The sequence below is a fragment of the Vanellus vanellus genome, assembly GCF_965231255.1.
Source record: "Vanellus vanellus genome assembly, chromosome: 2".
Lineage (NCBI taxonomy): Eukaryota > Metazoa > Chordata > Aves > Charadriiformes > Charadriidae > Vanellus > Vanellus vanellus.
Genome location: NC_138906.1, coordinates 91,105,704 through 91,131,581, shown reverse-complemented (window position 1 = coordinate 91,131,581; position 25,878 = coordinate 91,105,704). Strand labels below are relative to the sequence as shown.

The 25,878-nt window shown below is 37.6% G+C and overlaps 1 protein-coding gene across 1 annotated transcript in view; it reads left to right on the top strand.

The window, feature by feature from the left end:
- Positions 1 to 2,397: 2,397 nt before the first annotated feature.
- Positions 2,398 to 25,878, top strand: part of MARCHF6 (membrane associated ring-CH-type finger 6) — a gene marked incomplete at its 5' end in the record, with an annotated part of 55,403 nt that continues 31,922 nt past the window's right edge. Inside the window, 9 exons of the mRNA XM_082499199.1 lie at positions 2,398 to 2,416; positions 7,108 to 7,204; positions 8,072 to 8,145; positions 14,060 to 14,203; positions 19,217 to 19,289; positions 21,300 to 21,468; positions 22,878 to 23,070; positions 23,349 to 23,410; positions 25,389 to 25,421. Coding sequence (XP_082355325.1) covers positions 2,398 to 2,416; positions 7,108 to 7,204; positions 8,072 to 8,145; positions 14,060 to 14,203; positions 19,217 to 19,289; positions 21,300 to 21,468; positions 22,878 to 23,070; positions 23,349 to 23,410; positions 25,389 to 25,421 — 864 coding nt within the window. The remainder of the gene's footprint in view (positions 2,417 to 7,107; positions 7,205 to 8,071; positions 8,146 to 14,059; positions 14,204 to 19,216; positions 19,290 to 21,299; positions 21,469 to 22,877; positions 23,071 to 23,348; positions 23,411 to 25,388; positions 25,422 to 25,878) is intronic.

The following is a 25,878-nucleotide window of genomic DNA, read 5'->3' as shown; positions in this document are numbered from 1 at the left end:
TTAGAGCAGAAATGTTTTTTTCCCCTCTATGCTTGTTCAGTGCCTGCTGGTACTAATTCTTGACCTTGAAGACAGTCAGAAACTAGTAACAATCTCCTAACATTCTCCGCTCTAACAAAAATTAAAAACAACTTATGCTGTGGGTATTTCTCAGGCAAAAAACACCTAACGTATTATCAAATAGGCAAGGATTAATAATATGTTTGCCAAAAACACCAAGAAGGATGAAAGAGAGAGATTTAATTTAACTTACTAATAAAATATTCAATTTTATTCTTTTCTGTTTAAATTATAATAGCCTGCCTTCAACTCATGTTTACTGGGAAGCTGTTGTGTAGCCCATACTGAAACACTGAGTAGGAACAAAATTTTGGGATTAATTCTTTCTAAATACTGAGGAGATGGTATATGTGTAATGTTTGCTAGGTGGTTTAAATGGCTGAATAGATTGGTAACAGACAGGAATTAAATTATTCACTGGCAACATATAGCGACTCATTTCAAAAGCTTTGATCTAATTTTAAAAAGCCTACCATGAAAGACCAAAATTGGAGAATTATATACATTAATCATGCCATGGCCTCTTTAAAGTGAATGATAATTTAGAGACTTGGATATGACATTTAATTTCTAGTTATCACAACAGTAACAACAATGGTTACATGTTTGGGAACTAAAGAGTGGTAATTAAAAATGTATTTTGAAATTGAAGTGCAATTTCTTGTTTTTTTTTCTTATTTTTTCCCATCAGTTTTCCTTTGTTCAGACAAATATAATATACTGGTATTTCTCATATCCTCAGCACTACACTGGCACTTTTTTAATATGCCAGGATAAGTTGTTAAGATGAAAATAATCTTACTTTTCAAATAAACTGATTTTTTTTAAGTTATAAGTGTGAGTTTTTACAGCTTGCCTGTCTAGAGGGTGGACACAGAAGAGATCAATATGATAGCGTAGCCCACGTGTGTTTTATTGCAGCACTTTACTGTAATTATACAGCTAGTGGAGAGCAACACGAAGCCTTCACATTTCCCTGATTTTTTTTCCTTACACAGGCCAGTATCATATATCCCACCAGCAGTACTGGTGCTTGAAGAAGGTAATCTGGAAGGTACTAGTGTGGTTAAAGTTGATGAAAAAGAGTTACAAAACTGTAACCTGGGCATGTGCCACCTCTGCACTTTAAGTCCAGGCTTCCGCTACCATCCACTCCACTGCTGACACGACAGCTGGAGGCTTGATATGAAGGATTTAATGCCTGGTTGGAGACAAAGGGTCACATGGTAAAGAGAGCTGAAAGCTGCTATGACTCGTTGATCAACTAGAGGGGTGAAGATAGCTGCCGCAATGGAGAACTAACGTAACGTGCACACACATTTCATCAATACGGAATTTCTGTTTACCCTTAATACAATGAACTTCTGTTTTCTTCCTTAACAATATTCTTGCCCACTCACCAGAGACCACCTGATAAGGTTCTGCACACCCAGCAGAGTACAAAGTTTTAACGCACTCTGTCTCCGCTGCTTATGCCAGCAAGACCCAGACACATAAATGATTAAGCTGAAGGAGATTCTTTGGGGTGTGTGTTTTCACAGAATCACAGAATCACAGAATCATCAGAGTTGGAAGGGACCTCTAGAGATCATCTAGTCCAACTCCCCAACTCTTTTACTGAAGAGTTTATTAGTTCTGTTGGAAACGTCAGGCTCAGGAGGGAGAAAGGTGGGATTTGAAGAAGGGGACAGGTAACAACTGCCCCCTGAGGAGGAGAAGGAAGAGGAGGAGAAGGAAGAGGAGGAGAAGAAGGAGGAGGAGAAGGAGAGAAGGAGAGGGAGGAGAAGGAGAAAAGGAGGAAGAGGAGGAGGAAGAAAAGGAGGAGGAGGAAGAAGAAAAGGAGGAGGAGAAGGAGGAAGAAAAGGAGGAGGAGAAGGAGGAAGAAAAGGAGGAGGAGGAGGAAGAAAAGGAGGAGGAGGAGGAGGAAGAAAAGGAGGAGGAGGAGGAAGAAAAGAAGGAGGAGGAGGAAGAAAAGAAGGAGGAGGAGGAAGAAAAGGAGGAGGAGGAGGAAGAAAAGGAGGAGGAGGAGGAAGAAAAGGAGGAGGAGGAGGAAGAAAAGGAGGAGGAGGAGGAAGAAAAGGAAGAAGAAAAGAAGGAGGAGGAAGAAGAAAAGAAGAAAAGAAGGAGGAGGAGGAGGGCTGTTTCCAGGGCCACCAGAACACCCGTGGCCTCCCGGCCCCACCACTCCCGCCAGGGGGCGGCCGCGGCGGGAGCGGCGCTCTATCCCCGCCGAGTCTCGGTGGTGCGGTCTCTAGGGTGCCCGCACCGCTTGCCCGCGCGGCCCCGCCCCCCGCGGTCACACCACCCGCCCGGCCGGCGCTGCGTCAGCCAGACAAGATGGAGACCGCCGAGGAAGGTAATGCGCTCGCTCCGCGTTCGCCGCCGACTCCCCCCCCCCCCCCCCCCCCCCCCCCAGCGCTTCCGACCGAGGGGGGGCTTTGCCCGCGCTGCCTCTACGGTGGAGGGTGGGGGGGAGCCGTTACGCGGCCCGGTAGCCGGCGAGGCGAGGCGGGGGCTGTTTACGCCTTGGAGGGGTTTCGCGTACCGGAGCTGCAGGTGCCTGGGCCGGCCGCCCGCGCCCCTCCTGCGCCGGGCCCGTCAGCCTCCGCGGGGCCCGGGGGGGGGGGTAGCGGGGGTATTGCGGCGGGGAGCGAGCGGGCTGGTGGTGCGCAGGCGGTGCCCCTTACATAACGGCGGCCGTTGGGGGCCGGGCGTGGGGGAGGGGAGCGCGGTGCGGTGCTGTGGTGACAGCCCGCCGCGGGGCGGGCCGGTACCGGTGCTGGCCCTCGACGTGGGGGCCCGGCGGAGGCTTCCACTGGCTGCTGCCTTCTCCCGCTGCGGCTTTGCTGTAGAGGGGCGGGGGGACTCGGGGGCGAGTTAAGGGGGTTTGTGACAGATCCCGGCGGGGAAGGCGGAAGCCGGGGTGCTTGCAGTGGAAGGGGCCGTGAGGAAGGGGCTGCCCCGAGGAGACCCTGTCATACCCGGTCCTGTAATTTAGCGAGTTTTGAATTTCCACTTTCAGCTGTGTAATAATAGCAGCTGTAGCTGCTGCTGCTTCTTTGGCAAGGTTAGCTTTGCTACGTATGCTGTAAAATCTGTTTGGAAAATTGAAATAGTAAAATGATGCAGGAGCTGACATGTTTCTCTGTCTCTTCTAGCAGAGACTAATACATAGTAATTTACCTCATTTTAAAAAAGACGTTGTCAAAGAGATCACAGTCATATTTTTTTAATGTGTAGTTTCCTTTTTTTAAGGGTGTTGCTTTACTTGAGATCAAATGTGGGTATGTTTTGTCAGCGTTTTTGCTCTGCTTGGGTAATGTTGAGGAACTATGTAGTTCAAGCTGATAATGCAGGACTTTGATAAACCAGGACTTCATAGTCTAACATAAACCAAAATAAGTAAAGGATGTGCCTTGTGCTATGTTTCTTGCAGTATTTGAGCTTTGCTTGTCATCTTAAGCAATAACTACAAATATATATTGCAGTAGCAAGACAGTTCCAAGGAAAGTGTTTTGTGTCTTGACTTTTGTTACTTTGGCATCATTTTGAATGTAGCTTTTTATCTAGTGGCACTTGACTTTCCAGCTTGAGAGGATTAAAAAGAAAAAAGCTGGAGGAACGTGAAACACCAGATGAAATAAGACAGCACCTTTGTAGAACTGTCCCTTGGGTTGTGCTGTAGACATCTCTAGTACTTGTGAAAACAGATGTTTTAACAAAATATTAGTGTTTTTTTTAAATCTAACAACTTTTAAAAACTGTTTTCTGCAACTTTGTCAGGGCTCTGTAGACCAACAGTTACTTACACTGATGAATTTAGCAATGTGAAATTTGATTGCTTGGCCTCTGGTTGCCCAGAAAACCTGTATTATAGCAAACTGTGAATTGGATACTCAGAAATCACTGGCTGAGTTTCCACCACTCCAGTAGCTGGAAAATCCATCTCGGTGGATTCAGTTCAAACAGCATAGTTGATACTTTGTTACAGACTGTTAACATTAGTGGTCTTCCATCGCACCTGCTTTTACAGGCTTAGTTTTGGTGAACAGAGAGACCAGGAAGAGGAAAGAAGAGGGGGCTGTTAAGGTGTTATCTCCTTTAACTAAACCTTCGTGTTAAACTCTATACTTGGAATTTGGACTTTTCTGGTTTTATATATATATAAACACATACATAAACATGTATACATGTAGCCTGATATACTATACTCTAGTCTTATCAATGTTACCCTCAAAAACTCTGAGTAGTAGGATGAAAGTAACTAGTCTATATACTCACTTTCCATAAATACCACTAGAATGTTACAACTTCTACAGTTTCAAACTTCAATTCCCACTATTAGAATTTCACAACGTGTGCCAGAACTCTGAAGAGACTTCCCAAGGTTAGAAAGCTTTGAACACTAGCAGCAGAAAAAACTGTGTTAGTGCTTTAAGGAAGAGGAAATCCGTGCTGTAATAGTACCGTGTTACTGACCTTCTGCTACAAAGTGTCAAATGGGCTTTCCTAACTATTGGTAGACCATTGATGATATTATGGCCATTGTGTTTCTGATGGGTTTTGTCCTTGACTGAATTGTATTGTGGAGCTAGAAAACTTAACTGGATGGTGAAAGCTCAGGTAAGAGAGGCAGTTTAGGGTAATAACCGTCAGACTTAAATGGCAGCTTCTTTGCCTCGGAATGAGTGTGAGGGTTGTATTTCTGTAGCACCTGAAAGCACCAGACACCATAACGTAGTCTTCACTTTTGGATATTACAGTGATGAACATTCAGTTAGAGAGGTTAGGCAGAGAATCATTCTCTGGGGGAACAAAAAAGAACTGTGTTACCCAAGGCCATTCTTTCTAAAACACATGCATGAAGAACAGGATGCAAAGTGTGTGTGCAAGTAGAAAAATAACATCTGCTACACAGTAGTGTTACCTCTGAACATGACAGTAGGCCATAAGGTGCATAGCTTTACATATTGACTCTTAGGGGGAGTTATTGATTTGAAGCTATGTACTTCTTAACAGCCCAGATTGTTATTCTTGTGTATGTTTATTTGGATCTGTAGAATAAGGGTGAAATTTTCATAGCCTTTGAAAAAATAAAATTTAGACTTAACTTATTTTAGTAAACTAATAGAAGAAATCCTTTTCCAAATAAAGAATTCATTTGCTTTTGATAAACCAAATTATGTTTTTTTCCCCAACAGTCTTGAGAATAAATGAATGATCTGCTATGAAAGCCAATGGACCGTTAATGAGTGGGTTCAGAGAGCTATGGGGCTCTTTCGGAGAACAGTGTGCTTTCAACTTGCTGTCTTTGGTACCAAAGAGTATTCTTAAAGCAGCAGTTTCACATGCTGGCTCTAGTGCTTGTCTGACCCTTTCTGAGGCTGATCTAATGTACAAAGTTGTCAGCTTAGTGTAGTGAAATAGCTCTGTTTGGAAGAATGCTGGAGGAAGGTGGGCACACCACAGCTAGTGGGTAGAACCTGCCTGTTAGTTGAAGAGACCTGTCCTGTGCAGCCATCTGGAAATAGTCTCTGTGATAAAAGAATTATTTAAGTGAAGTAGAGGTTCTGGGCATTCTTGTCGGCAGAGAAACCAGGTGCTCTTGATGTTTGCAGCAATATGTCATTGCTCAATATGGCTGTGATGGAAGTACTCTTTATGTCTCTTGGTAGTGTCATTGATGTGGTATTGAATACACGTTTCTGTTAATTCTAGGTTTTCAGCCTGCATGAATGGATTCCAATCTCTTTTTTTATAAAAAGAACATTATTTTTTTTCTTTGAAATCACTTGAATTCCTATGCTTTGTGTGTAGAAACTGTTCTAAGACCATGCAAACTATGGGTATGGTCATATTGTAACTTCTTTATAGAAAAACATTAATATTTGGTACCTTTTGGAACTTTTCCTAGGAAAACATTAACTTTTGGAGATTTCAAACAAGAAAAAAGATAGGCGATTCAGAGTTGAAATTGCATATTTTCCCAATTCTTACACCAGTACTTTAAGTTGGTAATTTCGTAACAAAAATCTTTATGTATCTGTTACACTCTTGCAGGTTTGCTGAATGGTGATAAGCAGAAAAAAAAATAACAAAAGAGAAAATACTGAACTTAAACATTCTATAAAAATGGACATTTTATGTTCATTTCCTTAATAGAAGTAAAAGGAGGAGTAAAGGGAAGATATTGTGCATCTGTCAATAAGCAAATAAAATGCTTGATTTTTATTTATATTTAGTTGTGTGTTTAAATGCCCTGGATAACTAAATAGACATCTGTTCTTTAGAGGGAGAGGTTTACACTCACTTCTTTGCCCACAAAACATCTTGCAGTCTTTACTTGTGATAAAATATCAAAAATAGAGAATATAGAAGGTGACGGATCTATTGAAATATTGTTGAAATTAAAATTATTAAATAAGAAATAGAAGATGTCTTTCCTTTTGTGACTGGGCTGTAGACTGCTAAATGGATGACCTGATTCAACTCAAGTAGCAAACTCACAAAATACTTGTTATGATGGGGTTTTTGCTTTCATTAAGAGACCAAGGAACATCCACGTTAGGTTCAGGAGTAGCAAATGGCGTGTTTAAGTCATTATTAGACATTAGTAAATATCTTCTGCTCAGCCTCCCTTTTAACCTGTTCAAAACTCAGATGGAATTTTTCCATTTCAAAGTCTCCACTTTCAAGAAGATTATCCTTAACAATTTGTATGTTGGTTTAGTGATGACTTTTTTAGACAAAGAGCACCTCTGCATGTAGTTTCACTGTGTCTATTTCCTAGAAATTTTAAAAATATAATAATATGAAGTTTCAGATTTTTGTAACATAACCAGGCAGATAACATTCTTATTGCTTTTTCTGATGATCTCTCAGTCTTCATGTCTTGCATCAGATGAAATCTGTCTTTCATCCTCTTTCAATTTATTCTGGCTTCATTTTGCTGTGTGGCAAGCTTTCTAGCATTTAATTGTATAATTTGCCTTGTAAATTTGAGTTCTTTAAGCAGTAGTGTAATAAGCTTTATGTCCTTGTCAGCAGATATATGCAGAGTCTGTCGGTCTGAAGGAACTCCTGAGAAACCCCTCTATCATCCGTGTGTGTGTACTGGCAGTATTAAATTTATTCATCAGGAATGGTGAGTTCTGTGTTTGGGGTGTGTGTGTGCTAATTATATATATATATTTTTTTTATTAAAACACATTAACATGTTTCTAAAAACAATGCTTCCTGAGTCTTCAGGTTAACTAGTAAGAAAATCCAGTTTTCAGTGGAAATGTGTTATGGGTTTTGATGTTTTTTACATGATGGCTCATTACAGTTCAGTAATGATATATGAAAAGAAAGTACTGATAATTGTTTGTGTTTAGGACTACTGTTCTACTCATATGTCAGCTTTATGAAAACTAAGCAGAAAAATCAGTATGTTGGGATTTTTCTGCCCACGTATAGTTGTGAATAAAAAGAACATCCAACCTCATAGCAAGAAATAAAAATACCCTAGTACTTTTTGGTCATTTTAGAGGTGTATGTTTTATCAGGGAAATGCTGAACTGAAAACTGTAATTCTGGTCTATAGCCTACATTCCTTTTGATGGTATTTTAATAGACATTCTTTCACAAATACAACTGTTCTAAATCTTATCAGTGTGCATATATGTGTCATATCTTGAAATATTTGTAAGGATTAGTGTCACTAGTGGATGTCCATGTCAGGATATGTGCTTTGAGTTATTAGCCTTTTCAATAACTCAAAGAATGTACTTTATCAGTGATGTAAGTGATGTAATTGAAGAGTCGCTATTACTCATATCTTACCTCTTTTACTTTTTGAAACTTACTTGATGGCCTAAATGGACTTAATAACATGCTAATTTAAGCCTGCTTGGTAGTACCAATATCCTGATTTATGTTTGAAAACAGAGAATTGGTGTGTAGTCCTTAATGGAGGTATAAAGCGGAGTGATGTAATACCATGTATTAATATGATCACTTTTTATTGCAGCTTAGTTCAGTGGCTTAAACACAGCAGAAAAGAATACTGTGAATTATGTAAGCACAGATTTGCTTTCACACCAAGTAAGTATATTTTACTGCTCCTATCTTTGCAGAATTTTTCTCTTTTTCTCTTAGTATGTATGAAGTGATTACTTTTTCATTCAGCATGATAGATCCAAATTTGTGTTTTAAATTCTATATTCTTGTTTGAATTAAAGTTCTTCTGCATATTATTGCAGACTGTGTGAATTGTTTAAATAATGGATAATCTGGTTCTTTCACAATCTTACATGAGCCATAAAATAAGTATTATTCTGTACCTTTTCTGACAGCCTTGTCCCATTCTTTTGTTGCCAACATTATGGCATGTGGCATGTTCTCAGCTTCATTGATGAATTGTGTTTGGAAGTCTGAATGTTAAGGTGAAAACACAGCAAAATTTGAATTTGAAAATCAGTTTTTTAGTTACCTTTGAACTATCTGCTTGCAATGCTACTGTGTGGCTTCTGTCAGTTTCAATTTGAATGATTTTGACAGATAACGGAAATGATAATTATTCCACTTGCATTTCAGTCAAGATACAGTAACTACCAAGTATTGCATCACCTTTTATGTTAGCTTCAACTAAGTAAGTTAGGCAATTTATGATGAAGAATGACTATATCTTTATATCGTTCCCAATTTTAACCGATAGTAGTAGAAATAAGTGAGGTCCTTTGGCTTGGTGGCAGGCTAGGCTCATTATTTAGTATTGCTATTGCCAACTTATTGCCTGTTGAACAGGTAAAGTGGTTCTTGTGCTATGTATTTTTCTCATTAAATGTGTTTGTGCTGATATTTTATTTACAACTGCTGATCTTGGTTCTTCATGGTACAGATATGTAATTTAATTTTTTTTTTTTAAACTGACAAGTATCTGCACTGTAGAAGCTGTCTTGAGTTGGGAAAGATTGAGGTTTGACTTTTAGGTGTGTGGTACAATGAAAGTCAAATTTCCTTTTCAGGATAGCTCGTCCCAGTTAGAAGGATAGAGCACCCATCCCATCTCCTGTGCCCCTTTCACCTTTTGGTTTTTTGTTGTGTGGTTGTTTTTTTTTTTTTTAACTGGTTTTGTACATCGGTAGAGAAAATGGAGGCTAAGGAGCCAGATGGTTTAGTTTGTTTATCTTCTGTTCCAAAAATCCCGTAATCCACCTTTCTTCAAAATTTTCCATTTCTGCCAACAATTAATTAAACACATAAGACCATTTTTTAAAAGATCAGCAGTGAAATGTACAATATTAGCTCTTACCACTGTGAGAACAGCATATTTTATGTGATCACAGCAATGCTTTCAGGTTATTCTTTTTAAATGCTACAGATACCTGTATAAGAAATGTAAGAGAGACGTCATCTGCTTGCAAGTTTTATTTGTTAAACATTTTTATAAAGGCATTATATTGCTTCTATTTGGAAGCTTTGCAAATTAAGAGTGATTCCCAATACTGGAGCTCCCTACAAGGTAACTAGCCACTTTCAAAATTGCGTTCTGCTGCTAGGTCCTCTACAGAATTTAGTGTGCAAGACCAGAAAACTTCATTTTGGTGATTTACTAGTTGTTAAGAAGACAGCAGGCTTTCTAGTTTTGTTTGGGGGGAAAAAAAGAGGCAAAAGCGTGTAGTGTTTTCCTTAGGGTATAGAAAACAGAGAATGAGAAGTTGTAAATAAATTGCAGTTTATATGTGTGTTAGTGTTGATACTAGAAAGCTTATTCATTGCCCTTATCGACAGAGGTGTTCCTGCGGAAGTTTAATCCTTGATTGACATAGCTTTTACCAGCACAGCTTGTAATGTAGTTGCAGATTATGGACACGTGAGAAAACATAATTGAATTACTGTGGCTTAACAGTTAACATTTGTCATAGGAGCCTTGAAATTGGTAGTAAGTGAACCTCTTTCTTCCCCATGTAATAGAGTACTTCGTCCACATTCAGCCTCCAGCAAAGATCTGCTTATCCTCCTGTCACACACTGGCCACTCCCCAGACTGAGCACCCTCAGCTGATAATTTTTTTCATCTTGTCTTTCCACATTGCACAGTATGTGGGTTTGGTTTTGTTTTTTGTTTTTTTTTTTTTTTCTACAAAGCTGCATACAGTCCTAGCATATGTCAGGTATCTAGCACAGATTCCTCTAGCCTCTACACAGCATGTCTTGTTTCATTGTTTCCCTTTCACCCAACACTCATGCAGTTAGTTGCTTAGTTTCTCTTATCCCTCTTTATTTGGAAGATAATGTGAATGCTGGATCCACTTGTGGGAACTGGGAAAGAGTCACGGGTCCTGGAGAGAAAATGATAAGACAGAGTTGGGATTGATGTATATGCCTATAACCATACCAGGTTTAAAGAACTTTCAGTTAATTCATCACAGGATGTGGTCGAATAAATGTGTACATAATTAGTATCTGTACTTCAATGGACAGGCACTAAGTTGAGAATAATAGTGCAGTAATACCCATAAGTCCTCTTTTGGTTTAGCCTGGTTTGCTTGTAAAGGCTGTTGCTGTCATTCTGTCAAAAATGCTGCTTTGCTAGTGTAACTTTTTGTGTATGGAGTATTCATAAAATATTCCTAGTGTATATATTCTTTAAGTCCTATACTATCTTTGAGTTCTGTGACATCTTGTGACTTCTTTAGCACCTGAACTACTAGTTTAGTTACTGTTTGGAAGGGAGGGAGGAAGGAAAGAGTAGAAGGCTCAACTTCCATCTTGGCGGAGTACAAAGGAACTGATTTTTCTTTTGAATAATTGAGTCATTCTCTAAAAATGCAGGCAAATGACTCGATTTTCAAATGAATGCTTTGAAGCTAAACTTTGTTTTAAAATTAGTTCCTTTTCTTCAGTTCTTCAAAGTTATGAATTCATACAACTATTAAAAAAAAAAGAAAGTAGCTTTGGCTTTTTTTTAATTATGTCAAGGTGTTTATTCATTTTTAACTTGTACATTTTCTTTCTGAGTTCTTAAAGAGCAACTACTCTATATTATTTTCCTCCCCACACATGCACTTTCCTTTGTCATGTGCTACGATGCACTTTTGATGCCACAATAAATATTCATAAGCACTGACTCATGAAAGAAAGTGAGTCTGTATTTCCCAGAAGACAACAGTTTTCAAAACTTCTTTTCTGTAGAAGGTAACATAACATAAATATTTTCAAAACTACAAAGAGGGAAGTAGACTAGTGTGATCTTTGGCTGGAGATTGGGATGGGTTCATTCTTCTGCTTTCTAAGCAGCTGCATTGCTGGCAAGTGATTGAAACGATGTCACAAGCTTGGTTAATACAAAGATTGTAAAATGGAAGGAAGCCACGTGGGTAGGATGTTCTTCAGTTTAAATATTATTATAATCTGAAATAAGCTTTTGATTTATGCATGCAAAGTTACTAATTCAAGGCTTGCATGCACTTGGACCTCACTGTTTGTATTGTAATCGTGGTTTGTTACTCTTCTTCCTCTTTGTTCACGTGTTACTGTTGGTATGAAAGATTGTTAGATCAGAAACTATTTGTTCTTGTGAATCATTTGGATTGATTGAGCTCCTAAACTATCCTTTAGCATCCTGAGATTCTTCATATTAAATGCTTAAGCTCTTTTATGCTCAGCCAAAGTCTGTTTGAATTTCAGGCTGTAATAGAAAAAAACCTGTTGCTTTAATTGGCCTCTAGGAGGGGTATTTTTATTTGGAGGAACTGTGGTAAATAATGCAGGAAATTGGTTTCTCAAACTGTGTTAGGAAAGGTTACTGGGATTGGAATTAAGGGATGGAGGAAGGATGAGGAGGACAATTGTGGAAAGGGAATGAAGAGGATGTACACCACAGTGGCAGGGGTCAAAGTCTCACAGTGGTAGTGGGGGGTGGAATGTAGGGAGAAAATGGCAGTAGATGACAGACACAAGTGGAGGGGATTAGCTATGAAAATTACTGGCAGCAAGCTTCAGTACTGCAGTGTGCTTGCACACCAGGGGTTCCTGTCATGCTAGGAATTTTTGTATTTCACCCACCCGAGTGTTGTAGGACACAGAAGGGCTTTGTCTTATCATCATGATATAAAGCTTCTAGTGGTAGAAGCTGTATATATTTTGAGGTGTGGCAAAGCAGAGGAAAACCAGCAGTCTTCCCCCACCCCCATCTCCTGAAATCATCAAAAATCATCAAATTGTTAAAATTTGGGGGAAGTAGCTTGTCTTGGAGTAGTAGCTATATTGTGCATTAATTTGAATGCTCAGTTGTAATCCTAAAGCCTTTAGTAAAATGAGTACGTAGAGGTGTTAACATTGTTAACAACTTCAGCTTTATTGAGTTAAGATGGGCATCCTTTTTTACAGTCGGTCTGTGTGAGTGTTTGGTAATTCCTGAAAGATGCATTTTTTTCAAAACTTTAAACCCTCCCAACCTCCCCCTAACAAATAAATCATTAATGCGAAGTTAATGTTTTCCTTGTAGTCCCTGTTGCAGTTCCAAAGTGTTGTTCAAAATATATTTTTTGTAAGTTAAAAAAAATAAGCCCCAAAGTATCTGCTGAGTTCAGTTTTGCCTGAAGTGATACCATAAATGTGTAACAAATATACTCGAGGTAGGTATTCTTTTATCATGCTTAACAAAGGTCTGCTTGTTTCCTCTGATAATTTTCCAGAATGTTTGTTCACTGTGAGCTGAGAGATTGTTAGTAAGTCTTCAGTTGGCATTTTCTATGGTACTACCAAATTGTCTACTGAATCTGTTTCTGTAACAAGAAAATTGTAGCAAGGATGTTCATTAGAGAAAAGGGGGGGATGCAGGTAGATTGCATGAAGCTGTATTTCTCTGACTTTTAAGTCAAAGGATTGTCAATGAGAGAGAAGGAAAACTTTTCTCTGGTGGTTCTTATAAAAATTGAGTTTCCTTATGTAGTTAAAAGAATGTGATGTTATAAAAAATAGCACATTAATCAAATGTGTTAGTCTTCAAGCTCAGCAGTTTCTACCATAACTGTTAAACATCCAGGCAGCAATGTTTTTGTGCAACGCCTAACTGTAGTTTATCTTCTGTATTCAAATCTGCTACTGATACTTTTTATTACCACTTCTTGGCATCCATATAAGTGTGTAGAAGCTAACTAAATGTAATGAAATTGTTAGAGATAGATGTTTTATAATTGTTTGCAAAAGAAGAATCCCTGTCACTGTTTTTCTTGGCTTTTGAGTAGGAGCGGGTTTATGTAATATATAGGTGTTGAATTTTAGAAGTCCAGAAAAACTACTATTATGAAAATGTCTATACAGGCTGAGAGATTTGCATTATGTTCTATAATAGGAGTGACCTTAGAAAATATCTTGCATGTATGAAATAGGTATTTGTTGAAAGTAAAAGTCATTATGTGTAAATTTCAATGTCTGTAGATACTTAATCAGTTCCCTTCGTTTTCCTGTCTGTGTGGTGCTTTCATTTTGCTGATTTCTTTTTTTCTTGTGCTGTTGGATAGCAAGTAGAATCTAACTTATCTAGCATAATCAAAATGACAGTATGCAAAATTGCTAATTGCTCTTGTTCCTTGAGGTCTTTCCTTGAACTAGGTTTATAAATAACAGACAAGGATATCTTTGAGGTAGTGCTGAGTGGGAGGGCTTCTGAATTTAGAATCTGATTTTTCTTGCAGGCTTGAGCTTATTTTGAGATAATCAGAGTTTACAATTAATAAATAAAGCTATTAAGAAAACTTCTCTAAGTCGAAAACTAGCATGGAGTTTAATTATTTTCCCATTCCACTTAGTACACAATGTAACAAATACATCATGTTAAGTTGTTTGTGGGTTTTTTATTATTTGTTTGGGGTCATCTCTTGGGAGTCTATAAAATATGCTTATTCTTCTAGTAAGCTTTTGCCAAACAGAAACATTTTGTAGTTGGCAGGACTTTTACATAAATGCTTCTTTAAAGGAAGAACTGTTTCATAAGTGCCTTTTCTACACAGTTTATTCCCCAGATATGCCTTCACGGCTTCCAATCCAAGACATCTTTGCTGGACTGGTTACGAGTATTGGCACAGCAATACGATACTGGTTTCATTATACACTTGTGGCCTTTGCATGGTTGGGAGTAGTACCTCTTACTGCATGTAAGTATTAATTTTTTTGTACTGTAATACTCTTATGTGTAGGAAAATATGGCACGTGCTGCAACAGTTTTGTGGGACCATTGTTTTTTTTATTTTTTTAAAAAATCATAAATTCAAAGATATTATTTCTCTGATATCTCACTCAGAAGTTCTAGCTATTTGACTCTTAAGCTAGTAGTGCAATGCAGGAAGGTGTTAAGACATAGAAGAAAATGCATAAAAGTGATTTTAAACTTCTTATTCCAATACAATGCCCCTTTTCAATTATCTTCTTTAAAATCTACATGGAAGTTTTTATTTGATATCATTTATTAATATTAGGATAGAAGTATTGTTCTGTTTTTTCTGACTATAAATGAAAATGCAATATTTTTTTAGCATGAAAAGTGAAATTCCTTTACAGTTGTACACAAATTGATTAGTAAAACTTCTCTTAAAAAATCCTAAACAAAGACCTATATGTAGTAAAGGAATTCAACAGAAAAAGAGAGTGCGCACTTAAATTACTGTAGTATCCAGTTTGAAAATCACTTTTCAAATACAAATGGAAAGAGAACTATTGATATATCAATAAGCTAGAAATATAGACAAGATGAAAAAAGGCAAAAAGTATATAGTATTCAGCCAAGGAAATGATTGGAAGTGCATCTTTACGAACAGTAATATACCCCTTGAATAAAAGAGCAGGGAGCCAGTAAATGCATCTCCCTAGACAGTTTCTCAATATGTTCTGCGCTTTTATTTGTAGCTGGCACTGGCTTAGTTTGAGAATAGCACAATACTGGCATCAGCTATAAAAGAGTGATCCTGTTTCTGCAGCCTGTCCTTCCTGTGCAAGAAAAAGAGCTTTTCTGGCCACGGAGTAAACAAGATCTACAAACTGCTCTGTGTTCAAAATAAAAAATACTTCAAATTACTTCCTTGGGCTTTTAGATTAATCTTGGTTTTCTACTGTTGTCTTTCAAAATGTAAATGTTGTATGCTTTTCTTACTAAAACTTCTAAAGGACAGCATAATCATATTCAATAGATAATTAAGGTAGCTAAGTTTCATAACTGTCTGAAAACTTGATGCTTGCTCTTCAGTAATACAGTAATGCTGAAATGTTACCAGAAGTCACCACCTAAACTTAGTTATATTAGACTTTTTTTACAAATGTGTTTTTTTCTAATACTCATTTACTAAGCCAATATAACTGAATTACGATTTTGATTTACAAGTGACTGATTTTTTTTTTTACTTTGTCTTAATTTCTGTCTCTAATATTGCACATGTACCCTTATGTATGGTTTCCTTTAAGAATTAATGTACTGTGAAGGGTAGCATATTTGCACAGGAAGGTGTCCAACATGGTAGAGCCATTCAGTCTAACAAACCCTGAAAAATCCATTTACTTTTGAAATTTGTCAGGATCTGTCTTGTGGATGTGAATTTTTTCTTTTTCTTTTTTTTTTTTTTTTTTTTTTTACATCTCGTTGTCTTAGGTTAAATGCCTTTAATGTAATCTTTAATTTTCTGTAATATTTAAATACTTTTTAATGTAATCTTCTGCCTTGCCTATTTCTGTCATATGGTTCATGTAATTGTGTGTGGCTGGCTTCACAAGGAAGTATTCTTCTCATTGTTTTATATCTGGAAGAAAAAGGTGCGACATAAAAAACTTGTCAAACATACCAAAGGAGATGTATGGTTGAACAAATCTGTCTTCCAGATTAACGTGCTAGTCATGCAGTTATCCCATTGTGGGATAAATTCTACTTTTTTTTTTTTTTTTTTGTAATTTCACTTTATTGCATACACATCTTAGATAGTTGAGTAAAAGGAATTTGTCTCTCTGTGCATACCATCAGCCTAATCCCAGCAGGCTCTGATAGGTGGTTGCTATTCTGTTAGCACAAAGCATATTTACATTAGTGGATGAAAAAAAGCAGTTACACAGTTTGCCCTGATCTGTTCAGAGAAACAGGATTAATTGGGCCAATTTAATCCAAAGTGGTTTTATTCTCTCTGATATTTGTATTTAGCTGCATGGTTCCTGGAGTGAAAGAGCCAAGGTACCTATGCAGTACATGGGGTAAGAAAGAGGTATACGCACTGAGTAAAGTGAATGTATACACTAAGGGAGGAGGAGATGCTAGAGTGGAAGTAGAGTTCTCTGAAGTGCCTCCTTTATCTCAAATTCTAGAAACCAGTCATTACACACTGATATGGCACATGACTGTATTTTTCTGGAGTGATTCAGTTGCCTTTTTTTTTAAAAAACAATATAGCTGAAGAGAATGGTTGTATACATGTTTCATGTAATTGTGTAGAGGTTAAAATTGTAGAGATGTGTAATAGAACTACTTAAATTGGCATGAGAAAAGTATAAATGGAATTGCATATGTGAGCACCAGTAGAACCAGCAGAAGAAGGGCTAAAAGGAGTATTTGCTGTTTGCCAAAGAGCACTGTATATGTGATTTCATTCAAATCAAGAGGGAAAACAAACAGACTAAAGATAAGGTGTCAAGAAGGCGAAGAACAAGACTGGACTTGCCAGATAAGGAAAACAGGAGAACTGAATTTTGCCTCACTCGAGGGATGAAACACAACAATGAGGCAAAGATCCCAAATGGCATTCACTCGGGAAGAGTATGAAAGGCAAGTCTAAAATCAGCTCAGGAATGCCAGTCAAGAAGAATCCAAGAGATACAATGAGGATTTACTAAGTGGTGTTCTTTGTATTCAGTGTTGTTCACAAGTCATCCTGTCCAGCCCACTTGGGCATACATGTCTTGGTGCTTGTATGAGAGTGAGCAAGTGAAATCTGTGATGAAAAATAGCTTGCTTAGAGATCACTTTGCTTAGAGATTTTCTGTAATAAAATCCCCTTCCTATTCCATAAAATCACAGAATCACGGAGTTTTCAGAGTTGGAAGGGACCTCTAGAGATCATCTAGTCCAACTCCCCTGCCAAAGCAGGATTGCCCAGAGCACATTACTCAGGACTGCATCCAGGCGGGTCTTGAAAATCTCCAGAGAAGGGGACTCCACAACCTCCCTGGGCAGCCTGTGCCAGTGCTCTGTCACCCTCACCGTAAAGAAGTGTTTCCGTGTATTTGAACGGAACTTCCTGTGTTCCAACTTGTGCCCGTTACCCCTCGTCCTGTCACTGGGAACCATTGAAAAGAGCCTGGCTCCATCCTCTTTCAACCCACCCTTTAGATACTTGTACGCCATAATAAGGTCTCCCCTCAGCCTTCTCTTCTCCAGGCTAAAGAGTCCCAGCTCTCTCGGCCTCTCTCCATACGGGAGATGCTCCAAGCCCTCAATCACCTTAGCTGCCCTACGCTGGACTCTCTCTAGCAGTTCCCTGTCTCTCTTGAACTGGGGAGCCCCAAACTGGACACAGTATTCCAGTTGTGGCCTCACCAGTGCAGAGTAGAGGGGGAGAAAGACCTCCTTCGACCTACTGGCCACACTCTTCCCTATGCAGCCCAGGATTCCATTGGCCTTTTTGGCGACAAGGGCACATTGCTGGGCCATGGATAATTTGCTGTCTACCACAACCCCCAGATCCTTCTCCTCAGAGCTACTTCCCAGCAGGTCCGCCCCTAACCTATACTGGTGCTTTAATCTCACAATGATTTTTGTTACACTTGTTTCCTACCAGTGTAGTGTAATCAGGAGTCATAAGGCTTGCGTTCTCTGACCTTTTCAGCCTGGCAGAGTTCACAGTGGTATCTTGCCCCTTTGAAGTTTCCCCACCATGTAGGTAGATGGTAGGCGGAGGCAAACTATTGAAACTCACAGGCAGCAGAGGATCAGTACCATCTTGCTAAATTTGATTTGGAGACTGTTCAATATAAAATGTGTAAGTAGTATTGGCTGCAATGAGACTGAATACTTTCATTAGATCAGCTACAGCCATTGTCTCTTTTGTGTTTGAACTTACTCTAGACCTTTGAATTTTCTATTACTATTTTGTATTATTTTCTGTCCAATGACAGAACTTCAGCAGAAGGGGTAGATTGCACTGGGGATATCAGTGTTAACTTCCTCCAAGTGCTACATTATGTCTTATATAAATGGTGAGCATAAACAGTAGACCTATGGGGCATTTCTGGTGGATTGATTGAGATGTGTAGAAACAAACTTTATGTAAGTTCCAAACAGATTTAACCAAGGAGGTAATAACTGAGCTTTTTAGGTCACAGAAACCATCACAGTGTGCCAGTATATACTTGAGTACCTATGCATGTCTAGAGGGTGGAATGAGAATCTTAAGAATTGCATTTCTGGGTATGGGTGCTTTAATTCTTCCTTCCTGTTCCGAGCATCTGTCCCTTATGTCATCCTCCTATGGATCTGAACCTAATTTTCTGACGTAGACTATATATACTGTTAACCTGTTTTTAAGATTATGTGCCTGAGGAATCACAGTAAAAAGCTGACTTTAACTAGCATCAAGCATTAACCCATAAAACAATTATTTAAAACAGATAATGAAGTGGTGAGACTCCTTGCTATAAGGTATCATAATACCAAAACTTTATACAGGTGAAAAAATATGATTGAATAAATTAATGGGGGGAAAAATCCATCATGAATTAATTAGCGTTGAGATACTATGGCACAGGAACTGAGCTGCTTTGCGTGAAGCATATGAGAATGCACTGAGGAAGTATTGCTGCAAGTATCTTTAACCTGTTTTCATATTCTTCCTTAGGCATCCATTGGTGTGACCAGTGCTGGAGACAGGTCTAGATGAATCTTAGGTCTAACCTAGTATGGCAATTCTTACACTGTGAATACATACTTTATCAAGAATGTTCAGCTAAAATACAGCTTTGTTCCACATGGTTGTATATGGTCTTGAGTTCTGTTAGTTCACTGATAGTTGAGGTTATTTTTTTTTTCCTTGTCATAAATTTAGTTAGGACAATAGGTGAAAAGAGGGTACCTATGGTCTTTTCCAAGTGAGTCTATAACTAAAATCGAATTTATACCACGCTTCTGTTTCTTCATGCAGGTCGTATCTACAAGTGCTTGTTTACTGGCTCTGTGAGCTCACTACTGACACTGCCATTAGATATTCTGTCAACGTAAGTACTTAAACAGTTTGATATAAATAACTTTTCTAGTCAGATTACCATGAAAATGGTTGCTTTGGAACTCAGTGTCCCTTTCTTCCAGTTATGCTTGTTATCTTCCATTATCTTACGTAAGCAGCTGCCCATTACACTTTGCATAATGAGATGTATGGCCAACAGTATTACAGTAGAAATCATTTCACTTTGAAGTTCTGTTATTCAGGTTCTCTGGAGATGAAAAGCTTTACAAAATGGGCCCTGGTTAATGAAGATTTGTATTTGATGTCAAGAAAACTTATGCTGGAAAATTACACTTAATAATTATAAAAAATGAATTTTCTACAGTTTCAATCAGATGCCACATAGTAGAATATTAATATGTTGCTAAGAATATTAATTTCACATGCTGTTTACTTTGTTACGTTTCTATATGTTGAATTTAATTATATCCATCTTGAGCCTTGTATGTGATAAGGACTTTTTTTTTATTGGATTGCCTTCTAGCTGACACTCTTACTGCTTCAATCACTGTATGCTATTGAATATTGTCTATCTTTGTCGCTTTTAAACCAATTTTACTTAAATAATCAGTACGTACCAACACAATAGAGTTTCAGGGTGGTTCTTACTTTTTTCATTATCTTAAACCTGAGCAACTGAACCTCAGTTTGAGTAGAATCAGTTGCGCATCAAGCAAATTTTGAATGAATGTTCTGTGCAGTTTAGCGAAGCCATCTCAGTTGGGCATCATCATGCTCAGGTCTTTTGTAACATGACCTGATATTTCAAATCTGACATTTCATTAATTTTTATTAATGGAGAGAGATACTCGCTTGAGATTAATAACAGTATTTTTCCTCTTATCTCCCAGTAAGTGTAGATTTTATTTTTATTTTTCTGAGAAGAATCTGAAACAACTGAACCTAGAGCACCTCTTCTTGCATCTTTTACAGTCTAGGGAGAAAACAAAGGACTCAAGTATGTGTCAGATTTTAATGGCATGTGGAGCTATGCTTCGACAGAGTCAATTTCAATAGAATCTTGTGTCATCTTTTCATTTTGGACTTCTTGTCCCCATGGTATTCACTGTACTGTGCAGGCACAAGTGTTTGTGCATCTGCATAGTGTGCCAGACTGATACTTCTTTGGGGGTCTCAGAGTAGTGTGCTGTCATACTTCTTACTTATTTTAAAGAATGTATTGAAGTTGGCTAGCTTCCTGAGCAAATTCACTATGGTCAAGTAGTGCAAGGGTGAAAACAAGTGGGAGGGGGTACCTGGAATTAGGGATGAGGGTTGCTTAAGCTGATTGAAATGCCTCTTGCGCTGCATGCAACCCTAGTTCAGTTGGCTATCTGAACTTTGTTTTGCTGCTGCTTTACAGTTATGTATGACTTGATAGATTAGGCTTTTTAAAGTATAGAGATAATATCTGGGATAAAAGACTACCCAAACTGTAGAGCAGTTGAAGTCAAACCCCGCAGTTCCATTCTTTTGGTTAGGATAGCTCAGCAGATAAAATGTTTTAGTGGACTAGATATTATGCATATAGCCATTTAAACAGACCTTTCACTGTAGCAAATCATTTACTTAGCAACTCTTGTGTTTCCTTTGCTATTCTTGAAAATTATTTTTCCTGAACTACTCTTGAAGCTTTTCTTCACATTGAGTCAGACCGTGTTTTGCAGGAATAATTATGTTTAGAGAGTAATAATTTCAGAAACCAAACCAGAGGGAAATAAAACCTTTTCCAAATCAGTGTTTATCTTGGCACTTAAAATCATTTGTACGCAGGTACATACAGCCTTCCTAAAAGAAACCTTTAAATAGATTTTTTAAAATTAAATAATGTCTAGATACTTCACCTAGACACAAAAATAAATCAGCTTTTTGCACAAATACCATTTTATTTGTTGATTTGGACTAGAAGGATCTGTTTGTGGTAGTTAACAATGACTAAGTTTAGTCTTACTAACAAAATATATTTGTCATTAATGTTGGGTTTTTTTTCTTTATTTAACAGGGAGAACTTACTGGCTGACTGTTTGCAGGGCTGTTTTGTGGTAACATGCACCCTGTGTGCATTTATCAGCCTTGTTTGGTTACGTGAACAGATCGTCCATGGAGGAGCACCACAGTGGTTGGAACAAAATCAGCAACAGCCACTCAATGGTGTTGGTCAACAAAATGAGGTAAAACTTAACTACTCAGTTAAGTAGTTAGTTCATGACTCAGTTCATAATAAATTTAGAAAATGTGGTTTTGAAGTTCTGTTTTTTAGAAAATGTACACTTTTGAAGTTCTGTAAAATGGAATGTTAATGGATTTGTTATTGTATAATTTTTATAAAGTGACTTCAACATTGTTTAGATTCTTTTGTTTGTATCTTTACCCTTTTAAGATAATTTTGTACATATAAAGCTGAGTTGTCAGCCATAGTCAATGAAGATGCAGCTTGCTTTTATTTTGTCTTTCTCATAAGTATTTCAGTAGTTCATGAGGTAACAATTCACTGTTCTAACAGCAGTTGGAGATTTTTTTGAAACTTCTGAAGTTGGAGCTTCTCTGCGCCCCCGCCCCCCCACCCCAACACACACACGCGCCCTTTTTAGTGCTTACAGGAGCCTCTTGGGCAGGAGAAGCGATGATATAAGCAATATGTACATGGGGAAAATAATTAATTCTTTTTTTTCTTTTGTAATGTCGGCTTTTTAAAGACAGAAATAGAGATCCTCAGCTTGATGACTGACTCAGGTTGTCCTTAAATTATTGTCTTTTTAATATAATGACAGTTTTCATAAGATCAAGAGATTTCACCTCTATTGAGCACAGGAGAGACCACATCCGCAGTGCTGTAATCACTTCTAGGCTCCCCCAGTACAAGAGATATGGACATACTGGAGTGAGTGCAGTGAAGAGCCAACAAAAATGATTAAAGGACTGGGGCATCTGACATGCGATGAGAGGCTGAGAGAGGTGGAACTGTTCAGCCTGGAGATGAGAAGGCTCAGGGTGAACCTTACCAGTGTGTATAAATGCTCGATGGGAGGTTGTAAAGAAGACAGGGCCAGAGCCTTGTTGGTAGTATTAAGTGACAGCACAACAGGCAGTAGGCTCAAATTGAAATGCAGGAAATTCCATTTAGATGGAGGGGGGGGAAAAAAAAACAACCAAACAAAAACCGAAACACCAAACAACAAAAAAAACCCCAACCACAGGTGTGGGGTTTCAATTTTTTTCTTTTAATGTACGTGTGATCAACTACTGGAAAAGATTGTTTAGAGAGGTGGTGAAGTCTCTGCCTCTCGAGTTACTCAAAAGCCAACTGGAAACAGCACTGAGCAACCTGCTGTAGCTGACTCTGCTTTGAGTAGGTGGGTTGACTAGGCAATCTCTAGAGGCCCTTTCCAACCTCAGCTACTCTGTGAAGTCTGAATGTTTCTCTTCCCCTTTTAAAAGATTTAGTGGTCCCAAATTTCATGCTTATCTAAAAGATAAATATTTAACATTTTTTTAATACTGTTCATTTTTTTTATATACAGGATAAATTGATCAACCTCTCTCCATACTTTTAACTGAATACTAAACTCTGTTCCCGCAGGCTCAGGCTGTTGTCAATGGAGGTGTTGAAAATGCTGTGCTTGATCAACCTGCTAACCCAGCTGCCGAGAATGTAGTTGTGGGTGAGAACCCTGAAATTCAAGAAGAACAAGTAGATGAAGAGGAGGAGGATAATGAAGATGAAGAAGATGCTGTAGTAGAAGATGCAGCAGATGCAAACAATGGAGCACAAGGTAACAGGTGACTCAAAACAGTAATGTTCTAGTTCTTTCTAAATATAAATGAAACCATTGAAAATAGAACTGTCATAATTCAAGGAAGCTTGTCTTGTTTTTGCAAATTTCATAAATTTATTTTGAGTGCTGAAGCATTTGCTTGCTGAAAAGTTATCAGCAGTTACAAGTTGAATGTTATGCCCTTAAGTCTTTGTTCATTTAAAACATAGCATGGAGTAGTTACATCTTGTTTTGGGTGAGTCTAACAGCTGTAAAAATGGCCATTGTCTCCTCAGATGACATGAACTGGAATGCTTTGGAATGGGATCGAGCAGCAGAAGAGCTTACTTGGGAGCGAGTGAGTAAGAATAATTTTTTTTTAATTGAATAATTCAGACACATATTTGAAATGATTTGTAGTGTTGTTGTGTTAGAATCCATTTGGGACAGTTTTCACACTAGACAACAGTATCCAAATCTACTTTAGTAACCTAAAAAAGTCATTGTATTAAAAACAAAATGTTATTGTGCTACGTGTTAACAATCAAAAAGGCATTTCTTTGATTTCAAATATAGTAGCAGCATAAAACATGTTTTAGCATATACTTTTCTGAAGTCCTTGACTTGGTCACGTTTAGAAATGAATGGCAGCTTGCATTGAGGATGCCTGGCCAGATTAGGAGCACATAGGTGTTTTGTTATATATAGTTTAATGCTTAATTTTTTCTATTCATGAAAGCATTAAACTAGAGAAAAGAGAACTGGAAATTTTGGTTAACTTTATTTACATTTTTGTAAGAGACAAATGTTTTCTTAAAAAATGAGGGAGCATTTTGATGTAACATTGTGTTTGTTTTGTTTATGGATCACAAATTCCATAATTGGAGCATGAGATGCATGTGCAAAGTAATCATAGAGTAGTGTAGAGACTCAAGAACTAGTTTTTTGTAGCTGTTTTAGAAGTAGCCAGCGTTGGAGTTCAAAGCTCACCACATGCAGCAAAATCTAGTAACAGCGTCACTAGTGCCTATGGCAGACAGTTGTAAAGCTAGTCACTGTATTCCTAGGCTGCGATATAGTTTTTACATTGATTGCAGAGTAGTAGAAATACAGTTTTCTTCATGAGGGACAGGTCTTGATCTTTGTTTTGTATCTAGTGAAAACTTAGTAGTTTGTTTTGAAAGACATTTAGTAAAAAAAGGGCCTAAATTCAAGTTTCCGAACCATTCTACTGTGTATCTCAAGACAAAAGTGTTATATTTCTGAACCCAATTTATGTGCTGGGAAATGTTGATGTAATCCTAACTGAAAATATTTTGATGCCTCTCCATGTATATAGAAATCAGTTTCAGCAAACTCTCATTAACCATTTCCAATCCTATATGCTGTCATAGGCAATAGACATCTAATTGCCATTTAGTATCAAAAGCTGGGTAGGCTTTTCTGCTATTTCATCTTGTGAAAATAGCATGCAAGCTCTCTGAATTTTCAAAAATATTTGCATCTTGGTTTACTTTGTAAAAGATGTAAGACTTTAATATCTTGGAACCTAATGCAAAATCCTGGTACAAGATAGTCTTGAACATGGTACTTTACAGTAGTAATCATGGAGTAGGAGTGTCTGAATTGAAATAGTAAGAAATCCTTGAAGTGGGGGAAAGGAGAGAATATTTTTCTTAGTAGATGCTCTGGTTTTGGCTGTTCTGTAGACGCTTTCCATAAGGATTGTGCGGAGTGATGGAGGATTTGTTTCCCGTCTTCCCTAGCTGTAAACCAGTTCTGTTCTAAACTTAATAACATGTAGTGTAGCAACATTATCCTGTTACTAGTTGCTTTTATACATTGAAGGTAAAACATTAACCATTGACTTTTCTCAGCACAACATAAACTGATGCTTTGCAATTAGGAAGAAAAAAAAAAATTGCTCCTGTATTTTAATTTTGCGTTGTTGAAATATGTTTTTAAATAACAGTTCAATCACTAAAATCTCTTGTAAAATCTTTCTCAGAGTCTTCAAAGTTTTGGAGAGAAGTAGCCTACAAATTAACTGATTATATATTTGGTTCATCATATATAAGTACATGCATATTAAGATATTCCACATGTATATCACTGCCTTTGATCAACTGAGTTTACTGTGTTGAACAAGAACTTAGTTTCTATCTTTATCTGTAAGAATTTATGTCCAGGTTCTGTTGGTTGAGCTATAAAAAAAGCTTTAGACTGTATTGGACATTAAAATTTGGTGGGAAAAAGGCTTGCATGAGGCTTATTTTAGATGCGTGTTGCTTAGTTTTTCTGATGGGTAAATAAAGTTAGCTTTCTTATCTTCACAGATGCTTGGACTTGATGGATCTCTGGTTTTTTTAGTAAGTGAAATCCTGCATTTCAAGAATTTGTATAGAATGCACTCTTTTTAAGTATACTGTATTTTTAAAAGTTACATCATTCTATTTGGAGTCTCTACTTTCATATGATATATATTCTTTAAAGACACTTTCATATGATGTCATGTTCAAGCAAATTGTCTTTTATAGGAGTTTCACAGAGTGGAATTTCTTAAGACATAGGTAAATGGGTCACGTACTCCACTAAATAAAAATTAGACCCTTTAAAAAAGCATAAACTGAAAATACATATCTGTTCTAGCCTTAATTTTGCTCTTTATGTTATGATTAAAATAGTCCTCATTCAGACTTCTCTAATTTGCTCTAATATTTATATTGATTTTAAAAGAAAAGCTTATCTTTACAAAATAAGCATGTTAAAGCAAATATAAGTACTCTTATCTAGGTAAATGTCCATGAATGTAAACAGATGCTTGTT